Genomic DNA, 25,957 nt, shown 5'->3' on the forward strand with positions numbered 1-25,957 from the left:
AAACCAGTCAATCCTAAAAGAAATCAACTCTGAATATTCATTGGAAGGACTGATGCTGAAGCTCCAATACTTTGGCAACGTGATGCTAAGAGCCAAGTCATTGAAAAAGACCCTGATGCTGGGAAAGATTGAGGGCAGGAGGAGAAGGGAATGACAGAGGATGAGATGGTTGGATGGCATCACCAACTCGATGGACGTGAGTTTGAGCGAGGTCCAGGAGATGCTAAAGGACAGGAAAGCCTGGCGTGTTGCAGTTCATGGGGTTGCAAAGTGTCAAACATAACTTAGCAACTGAAAAACAACGATAATGATTTGTTTAAATTTTGTCTGTTTTCTATTCTAAACTCTCTTTCCTGGTTCTGTTGGTTCCATTCTGGTGTTTCCTACTATCTACCTGGACGTTTCATTTTATGCTTGCCTGTCTGTACTGGGCTTGTATCCTGCTTTCATGCTAGGAGCTGAGATGCATAGAGCCTTGCCCATCAAGGGATTCGCTATGTAGAGTCACAGGTCCCAGGAAGAGGAGAAAAGCTCTAAAGGAATTGAGACCTGCTCTGTCATCAGCTGCACTCCTACGGAGAAACTTGCCTGATCTTTATCCTCTGGAAGATGTAAGAGGAAACAGGTCCACTTGGAGATCGGAAGAGGGGTAGACCAGGTTGTATGATTTATAGAAACAGTTAGAGAAAGGACAGCCTTTCTATGGAAATGACCCTTGGGTCAAACAACAGTAGCTGCTGGTGTGTTTAGGAGATCTAGCCACAGAATGGAGCCATGCCAGCTGATAGGCAGGTGGGTCGTCTGGTGGGGTGGGGTCAGCTGGAGTAAACACAAGCTGACCGTCACACCCCACCAACTGTTTGTGCATGAGTGCAACAGAACCCCACTGCAGAGCCACCTTCTCAGAATGACAGAAGTCAGAGGTCATTCTGTTGCACCATTACCCAGCTCCTCCTGAGTCTTTGGGAGTGAGTGAAGTAAGACAGGAAGACAATAGTACAGTCACTTCAGAAAAAGACTGGCCTTGGGCAGAACAAGCCTTGCAAACTAAAGAACAAAGGCCCTTGGGGTCCAAGTCCCGGGGGGGAGAAACCAGGATCACAGAAATAAAAGATTAACATTACTTCTGGTCCACTACTGAGTATACCTAGTTGCCACAAGACAAGAAGCTCAACTGTAAATTTTAACCATATCTGTTCCTGGGCTTTCTTGCAGAAAATTCTCATGCATTTCTTCCCTTGCACAGAAACACTCTCTATTCCTGACAGCCATCATGCAGCCACCTGCTGCTGATCCAAGAAATTTGATGATTTCTGGAAATTATCAGTGATCATGAGACAAACCATCCCTTTTGCTATAAAAGCAACTCACCCATTTTACCCAGGGAGCTGGCATTTTCCCTGCCTTCTCTCTTATGCACAAACTATCTCTGTGAATAAAAGGCTTTGCATGCTGAAGAGTTGTGGAAGTGATATTCATTTCTGTGGGGTGGTATGGTATGGTCTGAGAATCTGGAAAGGGCTCAGTAACAGAAAGAGTCATGTAAATCAGGTTCAAGAGTGTGTCGAATGAAAGCTCTACCTTTTCTCTTCTCAGGCCACGTGACAAGTTTGGTTCTTTCATTACAGTAAAGACAGGATCAGGAGCCTGAGTTACCATCGGAGGTAGTCAAGATGGGAGACTCCTGGCCAGGTGGGTGGTATAGCATTCTACTTTGATATTCTTTATTGATCCAAACACAGAGCAATGATGAAGAAATATGCAAAGACAGAGCCATGTTCAAAAACAAATGACATTTCTTCCAAGGAACAGGAATCAAAAGCAGTGAGCAGAGCTGGAGCTGGGTTTGCTGCTATCTGGGGTCAGAAGATCAGAGGCTGGGAGGCAGAGTTTGATTGTTAATGGAATAAAAGTGTCTCACGAAGTATGTGGGTCCACAACCAGGCTTTTTGCTAGAAACCATGGACTGGAGCCAGGCTGTACTCCCTCCAGCTCTCATGACATATAACCCACTGGGCAAGGAACCTCAAAGAGCCATCATCCCCAAACACATCTCTGGGTTCAGAGATGACACCATCTCACACAGCCATGTCCTGTGCCAAGCCACCCTCAGGCCCAGCAACTGGCTCTTTGGTGATGCCCATATCACTAGGGGACAGGGACTCCAAGACTGTTGTATATAATGATGGGCTGAGAATCTGTGGCAACTGTAAAGCTGTGAGATGGGAAGGAATCAGGAGAGAGAAAGAGGAGAAAACAAAACAAGCTTGTAAAGCCTCGTATTCAAGATGAGCCACCAGCATAAATCCCAAGACATTCAGAGAAAACTAGTTTGAAAGAACAGCCGGCAAATCCACCCTGTGCTAGAAGTATCCACTCTAGACAGATAAACAACAGATGAATCTGAAAGGGACTTAAAGTGAGAATTTAAAATCTTTAAGGTGATAAATTAGAGAATGACATATATGAAAAAGAAAATATGAAACAAAACAGGCATAAAAGAAATGAGAATATTTAGATATGAAACCAACTTAAAATTATTTAAGATATATACAAAAAATCAAAAGAGAGACATGACTTAAGATATTTAAAAAATTTTTAACAAGCATAAGAGAATTCTATGAACAACTTTATGACAAAAAATAGACAATTTACATTAACTTTAAGACAACTTTATAGAAACATTTAAAAAATTGACTCAATGTACATATAGATCAATAACCATTGAAGTGGTAGAACTGTTAGTTTTAAATTTCTTCCCTTTCTCTCACTCTTTCCCATTCACATTCCTGCCCCAACCACCTTCCCCAAAACTTGGACCAAAAAAAAAAAAAAAAAAGACAAAAGGACAGACAAGTTTTAATAAAACCCCAAGAGACATTGCTGCTGCTGCTGCTAAGTCACTTCAGTCGTGTCTGACTCTGTGTGACCCCACAGACGGCAGCCCACCAGGCTCCCGCGCCCCTGGGATTCTCCAGGCAAGAACACTGGAGTAGGTTGCCATTTCCTTCTCCAATTCATGAAAGTGAAAAGTGAAACTGAAGTCGCTCAGTCGTGCCCGACTCTTAGCGACCTCATGGACTGCAGCCTACCAGGCTCCTCCATCCATGGGATTTTCCAGGCAAGAGTACTGGAGTGGGGTGCCATTGCCTTCTCCAAAGAGACACTCCTATTTTATTACAATTCAATTCATTTCAACCAACAGTGAACAAAAGAAAGGTATCTAACTTGTCTTATGAGACTTGTATAATATTGATAACAAAACTGAGCAAGGACATTACAGAAAAAGACAGTCTCAGTTTTGAATACAGATATAAGAATCATCTATAAAAAGAGCAACAAATTCAATTCAGCATTTAATCAAATAACCCACTGCAATCAAGATGGGTTAATCCCCAAAATGCAAGAACAATTTCAACAGCAGAAAATCAATGTGGTGGATTAATGTCAATGTATGGCAAAACCAATACAGTATTGTAAAGTAAAATAAAGTAAAAATAAAAAATTTTTTTAAAATAAATAAATAAAAAGAAAATCAATGTAAGTCACTCCGTGAACCGAGTTAAAGGAGAAAAATTATTTCTGTGGGTGCAGACAATTTCTTTGATAAAATTCAATACTTATTCATATAAATATGAAAACTCTCAGCAAGGAAATAGAAAGTAGAAATAGAAAAATTCTTAGAACAGAAGGAAAGAAGGAAACTTTCTTACCCTGACACCACACTCCTGCCCAGCAAACGAGAAAAGTGGCATAACATTGGAATGGTCTTAGAGTCAGGAACAAGCGAAAGCGTGTGCTACCACTGCTACTAGTCAACACTGTACTGAAGATTTTACCAAAACGCATTAAGACAAGAAAAAGAAACAAATGATGAGAATTGTAAAGGAAGAGATAAAAATCATTATTTGTTTAACAGACTCTATGTGTTAAAAAAAAATCACTACTATGTGTGCAAGAAGGATGCCTATTAAGTCCAACATTCAAAAATCACTAATGTCTTATATACTAACATCAGTTAAAATGTAGAACAAAATCCAATTTATAAAAGTAAAATTAAATATAAACTACCTAAGACCAAATCCAATAAAATGTACAATTCCTTTACAAATAGGACTACAAAATAAATTACTGAAGAACCTGTGAAGAGACTATGACATGGAGAGATACAGCAGATTCATGGTTGTGAATATTCAACCTCATAAAACTGTCAGTTCATCTCTAATTAATCAACAAATTTTAGAAAATTCTAATCAAAATCTCAAGGCATTTTGGAGGATCTTGATGAGCTGATGCTAAAACTCCAATGAAAAAGTAAATGACCAAGAAGAGCTAAGAAAATTTCACTAAATGAAGTACAGTCATCCTGCAACACAGAATTTATCTGCACTAGATAGAAAACCTGCTATAAAGCATATGGAAATGTAAAATGAGCCCCAGGATACAGATCAATGTGCCTCAACAAAGGCTGGTTCAAACTCCTACATGCAAGAAGCTGCGTGTGTGAGGGGCTGGCTGTTCAAGCGGGACAAGGCTGGACCACTTGGTCCATGGTGGCGGGACAGTAGGTGCTCCATGTGTAAAATATTAGGTCCCTATCACATGCCATGCATAAACATAACTTCTAGGTGGATTAAGTATCTAAATGTGAGAATAAAGCATAGGTAACTTTTGAAAAAAAAATACAGGAGAATATCTTTACGGCTTCAATGTAGGGAAGAATTTCTTGAATTAAGGCAAAAGAGCAAAAGCTAGAAAAAAACAATGAATCCATTTTATTAAAGGATAAAGTTTTATAACACAAAAGACCCCAGAAGCAAAACCAAGAGACAAGCCATGGACTAAGGAAAGGCCAGAAACTAGAATTTTATGCCATACAACGTGATAAATTTTATGAAAAGTTCAAAAATGCATGGTACCACACTGTATGCTCTGTGTGTGCACATGTGTGTAGAAATAGAAATCTACATATTAAAATGTACAGAAACCAGGAAAAGAAAGACCATGACTGTTGGAAGGAGAGGGGGAAATAGGACTGTGGAGATTTCCATTTCATGGGTAATACTTCACCTTTAAGATAAATCTGAAGCCAAAAAAGCTTTTCTGTGAACTTCTTGTGCTGATTTATTTTTGAGATAGTTATGATGATATGAAGCACATACTGTAAATTCCTCTCTGTAGATATTTAATCCTATTGCTTTTAAATAAGTTATATTTTTAATAGAATCTATCTGAATACGTTACATTTTGAATATATAGGAAATATCATCAAAAATGCCAATGAGCTCAAAATTCCAAATATACTGAAAGTTATACCATGAAAATACTTCTTCCCATCTCTGTCCTCAACATTTTGGTTCCTCCCCAGGAGATTACCAGGTATTACTAACTTCTTGTTTATTTTTCTGTAATCAAGCAGTTATGTCTTCTTTACCCCTTTCTTTTCACAGAAATAGTAGCTTACTTTTCACTCTTTTCTGTATCTTGCTTACATCTTGGAAAGCATTTTGTATCAGTATAAAAAACACTTGCGGCTCATGTTTTCCTCCTCTGTCCTTCTGAATGTCATTGCGTGGCACTTCATTATACCCATGGACCACACTTGATTTAAGCCCTGGTGACTCAGATGGTAAAGAATCTGCTTGCAATAAGGGAGACTCAGGTTCGATCCCTGGGTCGAGAAGATCCCCTGGAGAAGGGAATGGCAACTCACTCCAGCACTCTTGCCTGGAGAATCCCACGAGGTTGCAAAGGGTCAGACATGTCTGAGCAACTAACACACACAACCATTTTTTAAGGTTTTTGTCATTGCAAATAATGCTGCAATAAACAAACAAATGTCTTTTCACACAGATGCAAGCATCTATAGGATAACTCATACAAGTGGAATCGCTGACCCAACGTGCGTATACGTTTAAAATGTTGACAGACGTTGCTAAGTTGCTCCAGAAGGGTTGTGCCAATTTATATTCCTACTGGCACTTTAAAAGAATGTTTCCTCACTCCTCCTCCAATACTTTTTGATATGGATGTAGTTTTCATTTGCACTTAGTGTGAGACGGAACATATATTTTAATGACTGAAAGTATTCTTGAATTTAACGTTTTGTGAACTGGCTTATTCTTCTCTTATTTGTTCTTTCCTTATTGATTCACAGCATCACCGATTCAGTGAACACGAGTGAGCAAACTCCGGGAGACAGTGAAGAACAGAAAAGCCTGGCATGCCGCAGTCCATGGGGTCACAAACAGTCAGACATGACACAGCGACTAAAAAACAACCTACCTGATAGGACTACAGTGAGAATTTCTTTACATATTTGGCCACACTGTGCAGCATGTGGGATCTTAGTTCCCTGACCAGCGGTCAAACCAGTACCCCCTGCACTGTGAGCATGGAGGCTTAACCGCTGGATAGCCAGGAAAGACCTCACAAGTGCTCTTAAGTAAAATTAGATCTTTGACTTTGTCTTGAAGGTATTTTTCCCTCAGTTTGTCCTTTGACTTTGCATATGGTAGATTTCTGTCCAAAATAAAAAAGGTATTAAAAATTGGGAATACCCTGGCAGTCCAGTGGTTAGGACTCCATGCTGTCACTGCTGAGGGACCAGATTCGATCCCTGATCAGAGAACTGAAATCCCACAAGCCGTGCCAGAGGCCACAAAAAAAGAAAAACAATTAAAAATTGTTATGTATGTTTCCAGTCTTTTATGGCCTTTGGGTTTTGTGTAACATTTAGAAAAATCTTATAATCCAAAGTTATTTTTAAATTCCTTTTTTTTTTTTTCTAGCTATTGTGTAGTTGCTAACTCTTTGGGACCCCATGAACTATAGCCTGCAAGGCTCCTCTGTCCATGGGATTTCCCAGACAAGAATACCGGAGTGGGTTGCCATTTCCTTCTCCAGGGAATCTGCACAACCCAGAGATCAAACCAGGGTCTCCCGCTTGGCAGGTGATTCTGAGCCACCAGGGGAGCCCTTTTTTTGAATACTTATAAAAAATTAGGATTTTCTCTATTGGGAATTTATCTTGATGTGAGCTGTGAGATATATTCAACTTGACATTCTCCATATAGCTACACAGTTATCCCACATGATTTCTTGAATAATCCATCTTTCCCCCACTTTAATTTGAAAAATTACCTTTATCATATGGTAAAATTTCAACTTGTCTATTTCTAGATTTCTAATTTGATGCTTTGATATATCTATTCCTCCTCCAGTACCACTCTGTTTTTATAATTATTCTCCCACTCTGTCTCAGAGAGGATCCCTTCGGAATTTCATCAGTAGTCTATAGGACCCCCTACGGAGCCCCAGGAACAAGGGCCTTACCTGGTCCAGGGTCATATAACTTAGGCATAACAGGAAAGCGGATGGTCACTGGAAACTTGGCCACTGAGGAGTTGGACTCCAGACTCACTGGAGGGAGAAATAAGGTCAGAGTTGTGTACTGTGTGTGGGTCACTCCCTATGCTGCCCAGGAAGCCAGCGAGATGGGGGAATGAGAGATTGGTGGGAGGAGATTGAGGACAGCGTAGAGACTATGGCATTTGAGCTTCTGAAATCACTGTGTGTCCCTGGGGCAACCCACTGACTGCCTCTGAAACTCATATTTCTTCCCCGTGCAGCTCTGTAGGGTGAAGTGGGCTTGGAATCAGAGGGGTGGGTTAAGTTTGACTTTGTTATTTATTATCTGAAATACCTTGCGTAAATCATTCATCTCCTTCACCATCTACAAAACCAGGAAAACTCTACCTGCCTCATTTGACCTCTCAGGGTCATTCTGTGATAAGAAACATTTGAACACCTGAAGATGGAGGGAACTCTCTCCCTAGTCTGTGTTCCTGGGAAATCTGTCCCACAGTTCATTCTGTGTGTGTGTGGGTGTCCTGAGAATGCATCCTGTGGAGCTGCTCAAAATGGGAAACAGTGCCTTTAATTCATCCAGAAAGAAATTGGGGCTGCACTTAGTGTCAGCAATTATTCTCCCAGGAATTCTGGGGCTGGGATGGGAGGAGGAAGACAAAGCTTCTGCCCTCCCCACTGCAGATTTCCTCACGCCCCACTTTCCGGTTAGTGCCCAGGACAAGACGCTGGGGCACAGACTGCACCCTCTCTACTGCAGCTGAAATCTTCAGCTCTGCTCGCTGCCGAGAATGAGGAACAGAGCTGGGCACACAGCAAGAACGATCTGCCTTCATGGAGAGACGAGCGGGCATTTGCCTGTCCTGTGGGGTCAATGGCAATGGGCGGATATTACTGGATACAGTAATTGGAAAGTTCAGTGTTTAGAGTTAGAAATAGAAGCCAGGGAGGCAGGCTTCTGGGAGGAGGAAGACTTTGAGAGCTGGTGGTGTTTTTCTGGGTCCCTAAGCATTTTGTCATCCAAGGAGAGGCTCTCACCCACATCCACCCTGGGGTGCTGGTACTCTGTGCTGGTGTATGTCACGTGCTGGAGGATGAAATTCAAAACCGTCCGGCTACTGGTCAAAATGGTCAGCTCCTTCTGGCCTCTGCCCTGCACCACAGTGTCTGGGGTGTCAGCGAGGGTGTTCAGTGTCCCCAGAGAAGCTTTCAGGGTGACCTAGGGTGGACGAGACGCCAAGACTAAATGCAAAGAATAGCACATACCCAGGATGGCCAGCAGGGGGCAGAGCACATAAGGATGAGAGGATAGATAGTGCCCCTGAAATTTAGGGTCTGTCTCTGCAGGAGTTACTGCCTCAGCTTCAGTAAGGAAGAATCTAGACCTAAGACTTGGTATGTTCAAGGGACACTTCTGAAACATTCTTAACTCTTGCCGTGCAGGATACCATGTTTTTTTTTTTTTAACTAGTTTATTTTTATTGTAATTAAGTATTTTTGCCTGCGCTGGGTCTTTGTTGCTGGGCGTGGGCTTTCTCCAGGTACAGCAAGTGGGGGCTACTCTTCGACGCTGTGGGTGGGCTTCTCACTGCAGTGGCTTCTCTTGTTGTGGAGCACGGGCTCAGTGGTGCACAGGGCTTAGCTGCCCCGAGGCATGTGGGGTCTTCCCAGACCAGGATCAAACCAGTGTCCCCTGTATTGCAAGGCAGATTCTTAACTATTGAGCCACCAGGGAAGCCTCAGGATACCATCCTTAAAGATTTCTTCCTACCCTTGTTGGCAGCTCCTTGAATTCTGCTTGCTAATTCCTCCTCATCCATCAGACCTCCAAAGAGAGTTTTTCAGGGCTTGGTTCTGAGTCCTTTTCCCTTCTTTATCTTTTCCCTTCTTAACTTTTCTCATTTCAGTTGGGCTATTCCAAATTCTAAAAGATGATGCTGTGAAAGTGCTGCACTCAATATGAAAGCAAATTTGGAAAACTCAGCAGTGGCCACAGGACTGGAAAAGGCCAGTTTTCATTCCAATCCCAAAGAAAGGCAATGCCAAAGAATGCTCAAACTACTGCACAATTGCACTCATCTCACATGCTAGTAAAGTAATGCTCAAAATTCTCCAAGCCAGGCTTCAATAGTATGTGAACTGTGAACTTCCAGATGTTCAAGCTGGTTTTAGAAAAGGCAGAGGAACCAGAAATCAAATTGCCAACATACACTGGATCATTGAAAAAGCAAGAGAGTTCCAGAAAAACATCTATTTCTGCTTTATTGACAATGCCAAAGCCTTTGACTGTGTGGATCACAATAAACTGTGGAAAATTCTGAAAGAGATGGGACTATCAGACCATCTGACCTGCCTCTTGAGAAACCTGTTTGCAGCTCAGGAAACAACAGTTAGAATTAGACATGGAACAACAGACTGGTTCCAAATAGGAAAAGGAGTACGTCAAGGCTGTATATTGTCACCCTGCTTATTTAACTTATATGCAGAGTACATCATGAGAAACGCTGGACTGGAAGAAGCACAAGCTTCAGTCAAGATTGCCGAGAGAAATATCAATAACCTCAGATATGCAGCTGACACCACCCTTATGGCAGAAAGTGAAGAGGAACTAAAGAGCCTCTTGATGAAAGTGAAAGAGAAGAGTGAAAAAGTTGGCTTAAGGCTCAACATTCAGAAAACGAAGATCATGACACCTGGTCTCATCACTTCATGGGAAATAGATGGGGAAACAGTGAAAACAATGGCTTACTTTTTTGGTGGGGGCTCCAAAATCACTGCAGATGGTGACCACAGCCATGAAATTGAAAAACGCTTACTCCTTGGAAGAAAAGTTATGACCAACCTAGACAGCATATTAAAAAGCAGAGACATCACTTTGCCAACAAAGGTCCATCTAGTCAAGGCTATGGTTTTTCCAGTAGTCATGTATGGATGTAAGAGTTGGACTATAAAGAAAGCTGAGTGCCAAAGAATTGATGCTTTTGAACTGAGGTGTTGGAGAAGACTCTTGAGAGTCCCTTGGACTGCAAGGAGATCCAACGAGTCCATCCTAAAGGAGATCAGTCCTGGATATTCATTGGAAGGGCTGATGTTGAAGCTGAAACTCCAATACTTTGGGCACCTGATGTGAAGAACTGACATTCGAAAACACCCTGATACCAGAAAAGATTGAGGGCAAGAGGAAAAGGGGACGACAGAGGATGAGATGGTTGGATGGCATCACTAACTCAGTGGACATGAGTTTGAGTAAACTCTGGGAGTTGGTGATGGACAGGGAGGCCTGGGTGCTGCAATCCATGGGGTCGCAGAGAGTTGGACACGACTGAGCGACTGAACTGAATTGAACTGAACCTTTCTCACTAGAGGCGTTGGCTTTAATACCATTCATATGCTGATGCTTTGAAGATGCACACCTTTAGCTCCTATCTCTCTGAGATCCAGCTGCCTGGCTGATTGCTCTGCTAGGAAGTTTCATGATCTTCAAAACTTGAACTAATGATTGTTTTCAATAAACCTGTTTTCCACCCCATCCATGGTTTTCCCTACCTTGTGAATAGCACCTTTACCCACTCAGCTGTTCAAGTCCCCAACAGAAGTCATTCCTGTCCTGCTGTTTCCCTGACACCTGCAGTTTCCCTGACACCTGAAATCTATGCGTGAGTCCTGTCGGGTCCACTTTCAACATGTAGCTAAAATCCATTTGCTTCTCTTCATCCCCACTGCTATTCTCTTCCTTTGCCTCCTTGTTTTCTGCAACAGCCAGTTATCTTTAGGAAAAGTAACCTAGATAACTTATATGCAGAGTACATCATGTGAAATGCCAAGCTGGATGAAGCTCAAGCTGGTATCAAGATTGCCAGGAGAAATATCAACAGCCTCTGATATGCAGATGACACCACCCTAATGGCAGAAAGTGAAGAGGAATTAAAGAGCCTCTTGATGAAAGTGAAAGAGGAGAGTGAAAAACCTGGCTTAAAACTCAACATTCAAAAGATGAAGATCATGGCATCCCATCCCATCCCTTCATGGCAAATAAAAGGGGAAATAATGGAAACAGTGACAGATTTTATTTTCTTGTGCTCCAAAATCACTGCAGATGGTGACTGCAGCCATTAAATTAAAAGACGCTTGCTCCTTGGAAGAAAAGTTATGACAGACCTAGACAGCATATGAAAAGGCAGAGACATCACTTTACCTACAAAGGTCTGTATTTTCAAAGTTATCGTTTTTCCATAGTCATGTACGGATGTGAGAGTTGGACTGTAAAGAATGCTGAATGCTGAAGAATTGATGCTTTTGAGCCGTGGTGTTGGAGAAGACTCTTGAGAGTCCCTTGGACTGCAAGGAGATCCAACCAGTCCATCCTAAAGGAAATCAGTCCTGAATATTCATTGGAAGGACTGATGCTGAAGATGACGCTCCAATACTTTGGCCACCTGATGCGAAGAGCCAAGTCATTGGAAAAGACCCTGATGCTGGGAAAGATTGAAGGCAGGAGGAGAAGGGGACGACAGAGGAAGAGATGGTTGGATTGCATCATCGACTCAATAGACATGAATTCGAGCAAACTCTGGGAGATAGTGAAGAACAGGGAAGCCTGGCGTGCTGCCGTCCACGGGGTCACAAAGAGTGGGACATGACTGAGCCACTGCTCAACAGCAACCTGGATAATGTCATTCCTGCTGAAAATGCTTTAGTCAATCAACAGATACTCTGAGATCCAAACTACAGGTGCTGGGAAAAGAGAAGACTGACTTCCTGCCTTCAAAAAGCTCACGTTCTAGTGGGGAAGAGTGGCAATAAACACATCATGACACATATAAAGTACTCCGAGTATGATAAGAGCCATGAAGAAAATGACACAGTAGAAAGCGACGAAGGTGGGGGAGGGAGGAGGGAGGTGAGGGTACTTGGGAGCGAGGTGGGCAGAGGTGTCTTCTGGAGAACAGAGCAGCTCCATCACCGCCCATTCCGGCCTCTGCCTGGGAAAACTAAAACTACACTTCCCAGACTCCTTTTCAGTTAGGGTTCTGGATGCAATTTGCATCCCACCCCTCAAACATATTTGCAGAGACCTTAATTTGGAGCTATGTTAAGCAGCGAAAGAAGGACAGGCCACAGAGCATCCACCTTGCTGGTGCTGACCCAAACAGAGGCAACACAGCCCAGCTGTGGTAGCAGCTTCCCCTTGGGCTGAAGCCAGCAGGAGCCTTGGTGGTCACTTCTTTGGAAGTCCTCCCTGGAACTTCGACCACCCCATGGCTGGAAAACTCATGACTTCTATAGGTACCCTTCCCCCACTCCCCACCACGGACCCATGTCTTATACTTAATCAGGATAGAGGTTCTGTCAAAATCTGAGACCAGCCACCACTGGGGGAAGAAAGCATAGGTAGTGAGCCGAGGACAGGATGCCAAGAGCTAAAGGAAGCTGGGAAGGGGACTCTTGCCTTATAGATGGGAGCGTCTGGTCCTTCAAACTGGAGACCTGGAGGACACAATGAAAAGGACAATCAACACCATTTGAGAGGATGCCCTCACCTCCTGTCCGACTCCTACATGTCCCTCCAGAGTCATCTCAAGTGTCACCTACCCAGAGTGTTTGCTGGCCACCACCCTTCCCAGGACTCCATTAGATGGTGTCCCATGGTCCTCCTCAAACTCTGGTGGTGCTAAAGCCTCTGCTGCCCACCATCAGTTTTGGATGGGTGCTGTGAATTAATCCAATCCCTTCCAGATATCTCTGATACTGAAGGGAAGAAAGCGATAGATGAATAATGAATCATCCATATATGAGTTTCCCTAAAGAGTCAAATTCAGAGAGACAGAAAATAGAACGGTGGTTGCCAGGGGCTGAGGGGGGAAAAGGGAGTTAATGTTAAATGGATACAGAGTTTCAGTTGGGAAGGTGAAACATTCTAGAGATTGAGGCTGGTTGGAGAACAATGTAAATATACTTAATGCCACAGAACTGGACACTTAAAAATGGGTAAAATGGTAAATTTTATGTTATGGGTATTTACCCACAATAAAAGAAAAAGAACTATACAAAATGGCAAATCCTTTTTAAGTGACTATTCAGACACACTAGCAATTTATCCCAAATGGTTTTCACTTTAGCATCTACCTCTGTTCTTATGACTAATTCAAGTTCTAATTCAAACATATCCTCCCTATGCGCTTTTAGATAACTTACTAAACTCATCTGTGAAGTTGGCAAAATAATATTTGCCTCACAGAGAAGTGATGCTGAGCTAACTAGAAGAGCGTGTAAAAACCACTCGTGGAGGGGAGTTTTAACTGGCATAGACGTCCTTTTCCTACTCACTCCGTGGAGACGCAAAGCGTGGGCTCATGCTTTGATGCTGGAGGACACCAAGCAGTCCATTACGCCCTAAGGTTCCTCAAGGCACCTAGGTTTCTGTCCTCTTCTATGTTATCTCAGATCCCCATGGAGGTCACAGCTACTAAGGGTGATTCCCAGTGATGGAAAGAGTGAGACCAAGATGAAATGAAATCATGTCAAGCTTGGTGCATTGTGCTGGATACACAGCGTGGATGACTGTTGCCTTCTGCTCCCACCTTTTGCTTGAGAAGGAAGAAGAAGAAAGTTGTTTCAGTCTTCCGAATGGAGAGGCACCTACCTGGGATGGGAATTGTGTGCAGGGGCATCACTTCCACCCCGTGGATAGGGTACCCAAAGGGGAGGTTGGCCTGAGCCAGCAGGGGCGGTGGGCGAGGCAGCCCTTCTCTGTAGGGAAACAAAACCATTAGCAGCTGCCTTGACACCTGTCCCTGGTTAGTTCTTAAAGTGATGTCTGTACCCAGAGCTTTGTGCTGCCAATGGGGAGGAATCATTCATAGACGCTCCCAATCTGCCCTCCATTCTCTCGCCTCCTTTATTCCTGCTCCTCTCTCCAACCTCTAACTCCACAAAGAATTGAAGCAGATTAAAACAAAGCTCCTTCAAAATCAAAACCACAACTAGCAGGACTTTCCTGGGGGTAAAGAATCTGCCTGTCAGTGCAGGGGACTCGGATTTAACACCTGGTCCACGTGCCACAGGGCAACGAAGCCCATGTGCCCCAACTACTGATTTCACACTCCCTAGAGCCCATGCCACCACAATAAGAACCCCACACACCGCATGTAGAGAGTAGCCCCGCGCACCGCAACTAGAGAAAACCCCATGTAGAAATGAAGAACCAACACAGCCAAAGCAAAACAAAACAAAGAAAGGTGAAAGGGAATTCCTTGGTGGGCCACTGGTTAGCGCTCTCAAACTGCCGATGGTCCAGGTTCAACCCCTAGTTGGGGAAATAAATTCCACACGCCACCAAGAATGGCATAATAATAATATGAGCACTCAGCATTTGCAGCTATTACTGAGGTATCATCACCGATGCAATGAACACGAACTTGGGCAAACTTCAGGAGATAGTGAGGGACAGGGAGGCCTGGTGTGCTGCAGTCTATGGGGTCGCAAAGAGTTGGACACGACTATGTGACTGAACAACAAAAATTCCTGAGGCAGCAGGCATCCCAGGCAGTATCAGTGGCACCACCAGGCTCCTTTCCCGGGAACTACACACAGCATCTCTGCATCAAGCTGCTGCAGCTTTGGCATCTGTGGTTTATCTCAACTTATTTCGTGCATTCCATTAGCAAGATGTGTCCAGAGGTAGTTGTTTCTTTGCTTTACACCATTTCATTTTATGAAAAATTTCATAGAAACTATCTACATTCAGATAGCAAGGGAAACTTGTATATGTATAGAAGGATATTGTTGTTGTTTAGCCCGTAAGTCATGTCTGACTCTTTTGTGACTTCGTGGACTGTAGCCCACCAGGCTCCTCTCTCCATGGGATTCTCCAGGCAAGAATACTGGAGTGGGCTGCCATTTCCTTCTCCAGGGGATCTTCCCAACCCAACGATCCAACCCAGATCTCCTACATTGCAGGCTGATTCTTTACCGTCTGAGCCACCAGGGAAGACTCCTGAGAAGCCAGGGAAGCCCATAGAGAATGGTACCTTTGGTATAAAAGAAATATTCTCAACCACAGATGAGATTAAGAAAGGAGGGGAGAATTAGGAGTAGATAGAAAGAAAACTAAACAAATGAAAGAATGAGACTGTTAATTCCAGGCAAACCGAAACATTACATACAAAAGGAAATGTAAGAAAGGAAATGCAATTATAGTACAACAACCTCAGATAAGCAGATGATACCACTCTAATGGCAGAAAGTAAGAGAAACTGCATAGTCTCCTGATGAAGGTGAAAGATCAGAAGAGTGAAAAAGCTGGCTTAAAGCTTAACATTCAATTCCTTGAAGGAGGGCATGGCAACTCACTCCAGTATTCTTGCCTAGAGAATCCCCATGGACAGAGGAGCTGGGTGGGCTCCAGTCCATGGGGTCACAAAGAGTCAGACATGACTGAGTGACTAAGCGTGCGTGCACACACACACACACACACTTTTTCCTGTAGTCATATACAGATGTGAGAGTTTGACCATAAAGAAGGCTGAGCGCTGAAGAATTGATTCTTTCAAACTGGTGCCAGAGAAGACTGTTGAGACTCTCTTAAACTTCAAGGATGAAATCAGACCAGTCCATCCTAAAGGAAATCAACCCTGAATATTCACTGCAAGGACTGATGCTGAAGCTCCAATACTTTGGTCATCTGATGTGAGGAGCTGACTCACTGGGAAAGACCTTAATGCTTGGTAAGATTGAAGGCAGGAGGAGAAGGGGACGGCAGAGGATGAGATGGTTAGACAGCATCACCGACTCGACGGACACAAATCTAAGCAAACTCTAGGAGATAGTGAAGGATAGGAGAGCATTCCATGGGGTCACAAAGAGTCTGACGTGACTTAGGACTGAACAGCAAACAGCAACAACATGTGGCTTAACTGGGAGTCCTGGTCATTCAGTCATAAAATGGAAATATTAAATGTTGAATTAACCAAAAATTATGTGGAGTGTGAGAATGTACAAGAGGAGAAATCAAGAACTGAAGGGGGCTCTATGTTCATCTACTATAACAAGTAAAATGGATAATGTCTAATGTTGAGAAATTTGGAGTTAACGGTATAAGCTTTTTACTTAGAAATATGGTGGTAATTCCAGAGGAAACAGCTCAAAATGTTAGATGAGAATAGTGGCCTCTGAGGAGTAGGGCTGGGAAGTAGGGAGCGGGGTTGGGCCTTTTAGTATCATTTGCCTTGAAACAGTATACACATATTATTTGACTTTTAAAAAATGCTTTTTAATTAAAAAAAAAAAAAGGAAAAGGAAAGGAGACTCCATACTAGCAGTAAAAGCTAGCAGAGTGTGAAAAAAATTGGGGAACCCCCTTTTGTTCTCACTTTGTCAAACCACATACTATGACCCTAATTTCATCAAAGACTGCACAGAGGGGAATATTACTGGCAATTATTTGACCACATCCTGAAATGTCTTGGTTTTTTAAAAAAACAGAACAAGGTCTTAGCTGATGGTCCAGTGGCTAAGACTCCTCATTCCCAATGCAGGCGAGGGGTCTGGGTTTGATCCCTGGTCAGGGAATGCTGCAACTAAAAAAAAAAAAGAATCCCACATGTGGCAACTAAGACTCCACGCAGCCAGATAAATAAATATATTTAAAATAAAATAAAAATAAAGCAGAACAAGAACTTAAGTTGGGTTCTCCAGGAAGCAGACGCCGAGCAGCTTTTGAGGACATAGTGTTATTGGGTGACAATTCTAAGAAGCATGGGTAGAGGCAGGGTGAGGGGAGGAAGCCAACAAGGGTGAGTTATGAGCTGATGGGGCTGTTGCGGGCAGTTGGATTCAGTCCTGAACAGAACCCGTCTCAGAGTTCTCCTAACCACGAATGAGACAGCTGGGGTATTTATCCACTAACTCCCACCCACCATCAACTGAGGGCCACCCCCAGATCTGTTCATTCCCAACTGTTGCCCGTTTTTGGCCTGCCCCAAGGAGGCCAGCACGCTTCCACAGCAGAGCCGGTCTCAGTGGGAGGGTGCAGGTGTGTGAGGTAAAGAACTGTCGGTGTGGAAGGGAAGGTCCATGAGGGCAGAGTGGATGTGCAGGGGATACAGGGGAGTGCTGACACTCTCTGCCTCAGGACTGAAAGGAGCAGAACCTGCCTTTTCTTTGTCCAGGGCTGGTTTCTCAAGAAGGGGCTGGGACGCCCTGTACTGTGTGTCCTCCAAGAGGGAAAAGGGGAGAGAATTGAGGGGGCAGAGGAAGCTGAGTGAGAGGCACCGTCCACGTTAAACACCCTCCCGTCTAAGGCCCAGGTCGGGAACACCCTTCCCTTGTATGGTCTGAGGGAACACACAAGACAGGATTACTGCGTGCTTTTTCCCACTCTGCTGCTCTTTCGAGCTCCTTTCTTCATTGTGGCCTGGTGTGTGTTTCGTGAAGGGAAGACAGGACCATCAGCAGACAGGGGTCTTCTGTTGCTCTTGTTTTCAGTCACTCAGTTGTGTCTGACTCTTTGCAGCCCCATGGACTGCAGCAGGCCAGGCTTCCCTGTGCTCCATCATTTCCCAGAGCTTGCTCAAACTCATGTCCACCAAGTCGGTGATGCCATCCAACCATCCCACCCTCTGTCATGCCCTTCTCCTCCTGCCTTCAATCTCTCCCAGCATCAAGGTCTTTTCCAATTAGTCAGCTCTTCTCATCAGGTGGCCAAAGTATTGGAGCTTCAGCTTCAGCATCAGTCCTTCCAATGAATATTCAGGACTGATTTCCTTTAGGATGGATTGGTTGGATCTCCTTGCAGTCCAAGGGACTCTCAAGAGTCTTCTCCAATACCACAGTTCAAAAGCATCAATTCTTCAGCATTCAGCATTCTTTACAGTCCAACTCTCACATCCATACATGATTGCTGGAAAAACCATAGCTTTCACTAAACAGACCTTTGTTGGCAAAGTGATGTCTCTGCTTTTTAATATGCTGTCTAGGTTGGTCAAAACTTTTCTTCCAAGGAACAAGCATCTTTTAATTTAATGGCTGCAGTCACTATCTGCAGTGATTTTGGAGTCCAAGGAAAGAAAGTCTGTCACTGTTTCCATTGTTTCCCCATCTATTTGCCATTAAGTGATGGGACCAGATGCCATGATCTTAGTTTTTTGAATGTTAAGTTTTAAAGCAACTTTTTCTCTCTTTTCTTTCACCTTCATCAAGAGGCTCTTTAATTCCTCCTGGCTTTCTGCCATTAGGGTGGTGTCATATGCCTATCTGAGGTTATTGGTATTTCTCTCAGCAATCTTGATTTCAGCTTGTGCTTCATTTTGCATGATGTACTCTGTCTATAAGTTAAATAAGCAGGGTGATAATATACAGCCTTGACATACTCCTTTCCCAATTTGGAACCAGTCTGTTGTTCCATGTCCGGTTCTAATTGTTGCTTCTTGGCTTGCATACAAGTTTCTTGGGAAGCAGGCAAGGTGGTCTGGTATTTCCATCTCTTTCAGAATTTTCCACAGTTTATTGTGATCCACACAGTCAAAGGCTTTAGTATTCTCAATGAAGCAGAAGTGGATGTTTTTCTGGAATTCTCTTGCTTTTTCTATGATCCAAGAGATGTTGGCAATTTGACGTCTGGTTCTCCTGCTTTTTCTAAATTCAATTTGTTCACATACTGTTGAAGCCCAGCTTGAAGAATTTTGAGCATTACTTTGCTAGCATGTGAAATGAGTGCAGTTGTGTGTTAATTTAAACATTCTTTGACATTGCCCTTCTTTGAGACTAGAATGAAAACTGACATTTTCCAGCCCTGTGGCCACTGCTGAGTTTTCCAAATTTGCTGGCATACTGAGTGCAGCACTTTCACAGCATCGTCTTTCAGGATTTGAAATAGCTCAACTGGAATTCCATCACCTCCACTAGGTTTGTTTGTAGTGATGCTTCCTAAGGCCCACTTGACTTTACACTCCCAAGATGTCTGGCTCTAGGTGAGCGATCACACCATTGTGGTTATCTGGGTCATTAAGATCTTTTTCGTATAGTCCCTCTGTGTGTTCTTGCCACCTCTTCTTAATATCTTCTGCTTCTGTTAGGTCCATACCCATTTCTGTCTTTTATTGTGCCCATCTTTGCATGAAATGTTCCCTTGGTATCTCTAATTTTCTTGAAGAGATCTCTAGTCTTTTCCCGTTCTATTGTTTTCCTCTATTTCTTTGCATTGTTCACTTGAGAAGGCTTTCCTATCTCTCCTTGCTATTCTTTAGAACTGTGCATTCAGATGGGTGTATCTTTTCTCTTCTCCTTTGCCTTTCACTTTTCATCTTTTCTTAGCTATTTGTAAGGCCTCCTCAGACAACCACTTTGCCTTTTTGCATTTCTTTTTTCTTGGAGATGGTTTTGATCACTGCCTCCTGTACAGTGTTGTGAAACTCCATCCTTAGTTCTTCAGGCACCCTGTCAGATCTAATCCCTTGAATCTGTCACTTCCACTGCATAATTGTAAGGGATTTGATTTAGGTCATATCTGAACGGCCTAGTGGTTTTCCCTACTTTCTTCTATTGAAGTCTGAATTTTGCAATAAGGAGTTCATGATCTGAGCTACATCTTCAACTCTGTTAGCCTTTGCCCTGGTTCATTTTGTACTCCAAAGCCAAACCTGCCTGTTACTCTAGATATCTGTTGACTTTGCCTGTTATCCAGGTATCCTACTTTCAAATTCCAGTCCCCTATGATGAAAAGGACATTTTTTGGGGGTGTTAACTCTAGAAGGTCTTGTAGGTTTTCACAGAACTGTTTAACTTCAGCTTCTTCAGCATTAATGGTTGGGGCATAGACTTGGATTGCTGTGATATTGAATGGTTTGCCTTGGAAACAAACAGATCATTCTGTCATTTTTGAGATGGCAACCAAGTACTACATTTCTCTTTTGTTGACTATGAGGGCTACTCCATTTCTTCTAAGGGATTCTTCCCCATGGTAGTAGATATAATGGTCATCTGAATTAAATTCGCCCATTCCTGTCCATTTTAGTTCACTGCATTGCTAAAATGTCGATGTTCACTCTTGCTATCTCCTGTTTGACCACATCCAGTTTACCTTGATTCATGGACATAATATTCCAGGTTCCTATGCAATATTGTTCTTTATAGCATTGGACTTTACTTTCACCAGTAGTTACATCCACAACTGGGACTGTTCCTGCTTTGGCTCAGCCTCTTCATTCCTTCTGGAGCTATTTCTCTGCTCTTTTCCAGTAGCACATTGGACACCTACCAACCTGGGGGGTTCATCTTCCAGTGTCGTATCTTTTTGCCTTTTCATACTGTTCATGGGGTTCTCAAGGCACAAATGCTAAAATGGCTTACCTTTCCCGTCTCCAGTGGACCACATTTTGTCAGAACTCTCCACCATGACCCATCCATTTTGGGTGACCCTGCACGGCGTGGCTCATAGTTTCACTGAGTCAGACAAGGCTGTGATCCGTGTGATCAGTTTGGTTAGTTTTCTGTTTGGTTAGTCTTCTGGTGAGATAGCCAAATTTCTAGGTTGAATACCTGCTAGTTACCCCTTGATAGTGTCAGCTTTGCCTGAGGACTTTCTTCTGTCACGGCCACGAGGCAAGTACAGCAGTTCCAGGCATAAATTCCAACAACAACACCCAGAGTAAGAATGTTTGTTTATCCTTTCGATCCAAGGTGGGGAAGATCCCTTGGAGGAGGAAATGGCAACCTGCTCCAGGCCTGGAGAACTTCATGAACAGACGAGCCTGGTTGGCTACAGTCCACAGGGTCCCCCCAAAAACCAGCTGCCAATGCAGGGGGACACATTTTCCATCCCTGATCTGGGAATTTCCCACATGCCTTGGAGCAACTAAGCCCCTGTGCCGCAACTACTGAGGCCACGTGCCTAGAGCCTGCACTTCACAAGAGAAACCACCACAATGAGAAGCCTGTGCATTGCAACTAGAGCGCATATGCCCCGCCCTCCACAACCAGAGAAAGCCCACATGCAGCCACAAAGACCCAGCACAGCCAAAATTAATAAAAATTTTTTAATTAAAAAAAATCACAACCAATGAAAAAGAAAAAAACGATTAGGTCATATCAGTCAAGCCAGTTTTTTTTTGAAATACCAAAGTCACATCGAATTTCCTGGTAGCCAGGGTACAAAGTAATTGACAATCAATGTGCTGGATTTATTATCAAAATGACAAAGCAGACCAACTGAATGGGGTCAAACGTCCTGGCACCGAACTAAAAAATAAAATATGTCACAAACTTTATCTCAGAGTTGATGATGTCTAAATATGTTCAGAGCAAACACAGTGACAATTTTCAGATGGTTTTGTTGTCAAGGACATAACACAACCTTCAGTCAAGGATATAGGACAGCCCAACGATATTGACTATTTGAGGGACTAAGGTAATACAGTTGAAATGGAGGCTTCAGGGATCCGCTTAAACATGGAAATCATCGAGATTATCTGGAAGAAAGATTAGACTACTTAAGTATTTACGAGAACATGCAAAAGCCAGAATTTAAAAGGTGAAAGAGATAGAAATAGGTAATTAACAGAAGAAGAAATACAAATGGCCAGTAAATATATGGAACACATTCAGCTTTAATATTAGTCACGGAAATGAAACTTTAAGAAAACAACAAGGCAGGCTCCCCTGGTGGCGCAGTAGATAAGAATCTGCCGACCAACACAGGGGACAGAAGGTCCATCCCCGGTCCGGGAAGATTTCACATGCTGCAGGGCAACTGAACCTGTGAGCCGCAACTGCTGAACCTGTCTGAACCTGTACGTCACAACTACACAGCAACACCCGTGCACTGCAACAAAGAGTAGCCCGCACTAGCCATAACTAGAGAAAGCCCCACACAAAGCAACAAAGTCCCAGCACAGCCCTAAATAAATGAATAATTTTTAAAAAAAGAGGACTTCCCTGATGGTCCAGTGGTTAAGAATCTGCAGAGGATATGGGTTCAATCCCTAGTCAGGGAACTAAGAACCCATGCCATGGGGTAACTAAACTCGAAAGCAGCAACTACCGAGCAGGCACATTATGGAGATGGTGAGTCAAATGAATAAATAAAAACCAGTACCTTTTCCTTGAAGTTTTAAAATTTGATAATAACGAGTGTTGATTAGGTAGAAGGTATATATATAAACCGGAGAAGGCAATGGCACCCTACTACCAGTACTCTTGCCTGGAAAATCCCATGGAAGGAGGAGCCTGGAAGGCTGCAGTCCATGGGGTCGCTGAGGGTCGGACACGACCGAGTGACTTCACTTTCATGCATTGGAGAAGGAAATGACAACCCACTCCAGTGTTCTTGCCTTGAGAATCCCAGGGACGGGGAGCCTGGTGGGCTGCCGTATATGGGGTCGCACAGAGTCGGACACGACTGAAGCAACTTAGCAGCAGTAGCAGCAGCAGCATATATATAAACAGGGCTTCACAGGTGGCGCTAGTGGTAAAGAACCCGCCTGCCAATGCATGAGACTTAAGAGACGTGGGTTCCATCCCTGAGCTGGGAAGATCCCCTGAAGGAGGGCATGGCAACCCACTCCAGTATTCTTGCCTAGAGAATCCCATGGACAGAGGTGTCTAGCGGGCTACAGTCCATAGGATCGCAAAGAGTCAGACACGACTGAAGCGATTTAGCCTGCAAGCATGTATATAAACAAGGCACTACATTTACCAACTCTTCATGAAAGTGTCAATTAATATAGGTCCTCTTGAGGGCAATCTGGCCATATTTACTAAAAGCAGAAATAAGCATATCCTGTGGTTGAGCAATTCAGATGCTATAGGTAGCGGGAGAAACCTGCAGTTGTCAACAGCAGGACATGCATAAAAGGAGGTTTGTTTCAGCACTGTCTGAAATGAACATCCTTATACACATCTTAATTAATGAAGGAAAGAATGTAAGTACAATGTAATGTCATAAATTATGAAATTGTATTCATGAAAATTTTATAAAAATCGGAGTCTCTTTCAATAGGGCAATGGCTTAATAAAATTCAATGCATTCATACTCATAGCTGTATAGCAATTAAAAAGAACAAACTAGATGTACAGATAACGCTTAAAAATATATCAGACTCTCCTGGTGCTTCTTACTTCCTCTTTTGTGAAGCAGCAACAGGAGACTCAGAGCTGACCCACAAAAATCCCAAGGAAGGAGTCAAAGCTGAGAACTGGCAATCATGTGGTTTGAAGGAGGCGGGCCGTTTGAGACGAAGAGGCACACACCACTCAGCAAACCAGTGGAAGTTTATGTGACTGGCAGGGTTTGTCCACAAGGCAGATCAGATTCTGATTTGATGGGCAGCCAGTCAATGAGAAAGACGCACACAGCTGGATACAGAGGCTGGAGATACCACTGAAGCGTCCCAGTAGCAGACAGGGGCTGTCCACTAGAAAGGAAACCTGCTGCTTTGTTCCTCCAGACCAAGGAGCCATTGCAGAAATCAGAGAAACTGCAATTTGGTTCTACCACCTCCTGATCACTACAGTACTGTTTTCTTTATTCTTTCATTTTCCCCTTCCCCATTCCTGGTGTGTGTGCTCATGCACACTTACTTATTTGTTTGCTTGTTTGTTTATTGTTGAAATGAGGGGATTGTGGGATCTTAGTTCCCTTACCAGAGATGGCACCTAGGCCACTTTAGTGGAAGTAAGAAGCCCTAACTACTGGACCACCCAAGGAATTCCCCCGTGTTGACTTTTTAAAAACTAAATAGCCAATAGCATGTTTTGATCAACATCAAATGGAGATGGGATGGGGGAATACTGGTTATGAGAAAATATCCCTTTCTCCATTAGCAGCAGGCTCACTCAGCTCTTGTCTTTATATTCAGTAAGTTATTTTGCTTTCGAAGTTTAACACAACAAGATAGAAGTCGTTGCATACTTTGACCTATTAGAGAATTTTATTTTTTAATTTTCATTGATTTGGCTGCGTCGGGTCTCAGTGGTGTCATGCAGGATCTTTGTTGTGGCACGTGGACACGGACTCGCTAGTTGTGGTGCACGGGCTCAGTAATTGCGGCAAGCGAGCTTAGCTTCTCTGCAGCATGTAGGATCTTAGTTCCCTGACCAGGGATTAAACTCATGTCCCCTGCATTGCAAGGTGGATTCTTAACTGCTGGACTACCAGGGAAGTCCTCTATTGGAGAATTTTAATGTTTTCATTTATCATCGTAAAACCAAGGATAATTTTATGATTCTTTTATACATAGCTGTTACAGGTAGAGCAATCTGTATTTAAGGAAGGATGAATCACTAGAAAAGAAGTGAATCTTGGATAGTTTTCCACAAAGTCAAATATCTTGTTGTTTGTTTTTATTTATTTATGGTTGTGCTGGGTCTTTGCTGCATTATGGCGCCTGGGCTTAGTTGCCCCGTGGCATGTGGAATCTACCTAGACCAGGGATCGAATGCATGCCCCCTGCATTGGCAGACAGCTTTTTAACCACTGGACCATCAGGGAAGTCCAGAAATCTTATCATTTAAATAAACTTCCTGTTTAAAATGGAAAAAAAAATCATTAAAGGAAAAAGCAAATTTTAGAGTGATTTGTTCTTATGGTACTAATTACATTAAAAATATACAACTGAGCCCTAGAGCTGCAACTGATGAAGTCTGGGCACCTAGAGCCTATGCTCTGCAACAGAGAAGCCACTGCAGTGAGAAGGCTGCCCACTGCAGCCAAGAGTAGCCCCCACTCACTGCTGCTAGCAAACCTGGAAGACTCGGCAGTGGCCACAGGGCTGGCAAAGGTCAGTCTTCATTCCAATCCCAAAGGCAATGCCAAAGAAAGTTCAAACTACAGCACAGTTGCACTCATCTCACACGTGAGCTGAGTAATGCTCACAATTCTCCAAGCCAGGCTTCAACAGTACATGAATGGAGAACTATCAGATGTTCAAGCTGGAGTAGAAAAGGCAGAGGAACCAGAGATTAAATTGCCAACATCTGTTGGATCATAGAAAAAGCAAGGTAGTTCCAGAAAAACATCTACTTCTGCTTTATTGACTATGCCAAAGCCTTTGACTGCGTGGATCACAACAAACTGGAAAATTCTTCAAGAGATGGGAATATTAGACCACCTTACCTGCCTCCTGAGAAATCTGTATGCAGGTCAAGCAGCAATAGCTAGAACCAGACATGGAATGGACTGGTTCCAAATTGGAAAAGGAATACGTCAAGGATATATATTGTCACCCTGCTTATTTAACTTCTATGCAGAGTACATCATGAGAAACATTGGGCCGGAAGCACAAGCCGGAATCAAGATTGCTGGGAGAAATATCAATAACCTCAGATACACAGATGATACCACCCTTATGGCAGAAAGTGAAGAACTAAAGAGCCTTTTGATGAAAGTAAAAGAGGAGAGTGAAAAAGTTGTCTTACAACTCTACATTCAAGAAACGAAGATCATGGCATGTGGTCCCATCATTTCATGGCAAATAGATGGGGAAACAATGGAAACAGTGACAGACTTTCTTTTCTTGGGCTCCAAAATCACTGCAGATAGTGACTGCAGCCATTAAATTAAACGATGCTTGCTTCTTGGAAGAAAATTTATGAC

The 25,957-nt window shown here is 43.2% G+C and overlaps 1 protein-coding gene and 1 long non-coding RNA gene across 8 annotated transcripts in view; one reads left to right on the forward strand and one right to left on the reverse strand.

Moving 5' to 3' along the window:
* B4GALNT2 (beta-1,4-N-acetyl-galactosaminyltransferase 2) overlaps window positions 1-25,957 on the reverse strand; it is a 76,840-nt gene that overhangs the window by 8,937 nt on the left and 41,946 nt on the right. For all 7 annotated transcript variants that reach the window (XM_060394698.1, XM_042255209.2, XM_060394696.1 and 4 more), the window contains 4 exons: window positions 14,012-14,118; window positions 12,818-12,855; window positions 8,407-8,587; window positions 7,336-7,422 (listed from right to left, as the gene is read on the reverse strand). In XM_060394698.1, coding sequence (XP_060250681.1) covers window positions 7,336-7,422; window positions 8,407-8,587; window positions 12,818-12,855; window positions 14,012-14,118 — 413 coding nt within the window. The remainder of the gene's footprint in view (window positions 1-7,335; window positions 7,423-8,406; window positions 8,588-12,817; window positions 12,856-14,011; window positions 14,119-25,957) is intronic.
* Window positions 1,593-13,420, forward strand: LOC132657345 (uncharacterized). Its single transcript, XR_009595343.1, has 2 exons — window positions 1,593-1,692; window positions 6,158-13,420. It is a non-coding gene; the product is annotated as an uncharacterized LOC132657345 (long non-coding RNA).

This window comes from Ovis aries, chromosome 11 (assembly GCF_016772045.2).
Source record: "Ovis aries strain OAR_USU_Benz2616 breed Rambouillet chromosome 11, ARS-UI_Ramb_v3.0, whole genome shotgun sequence".
NCBI lineage: Eukaryota > Metazoa > Chordata > Mammalia > Artiodactyla > Bovidae > Ovis > Ovis aries.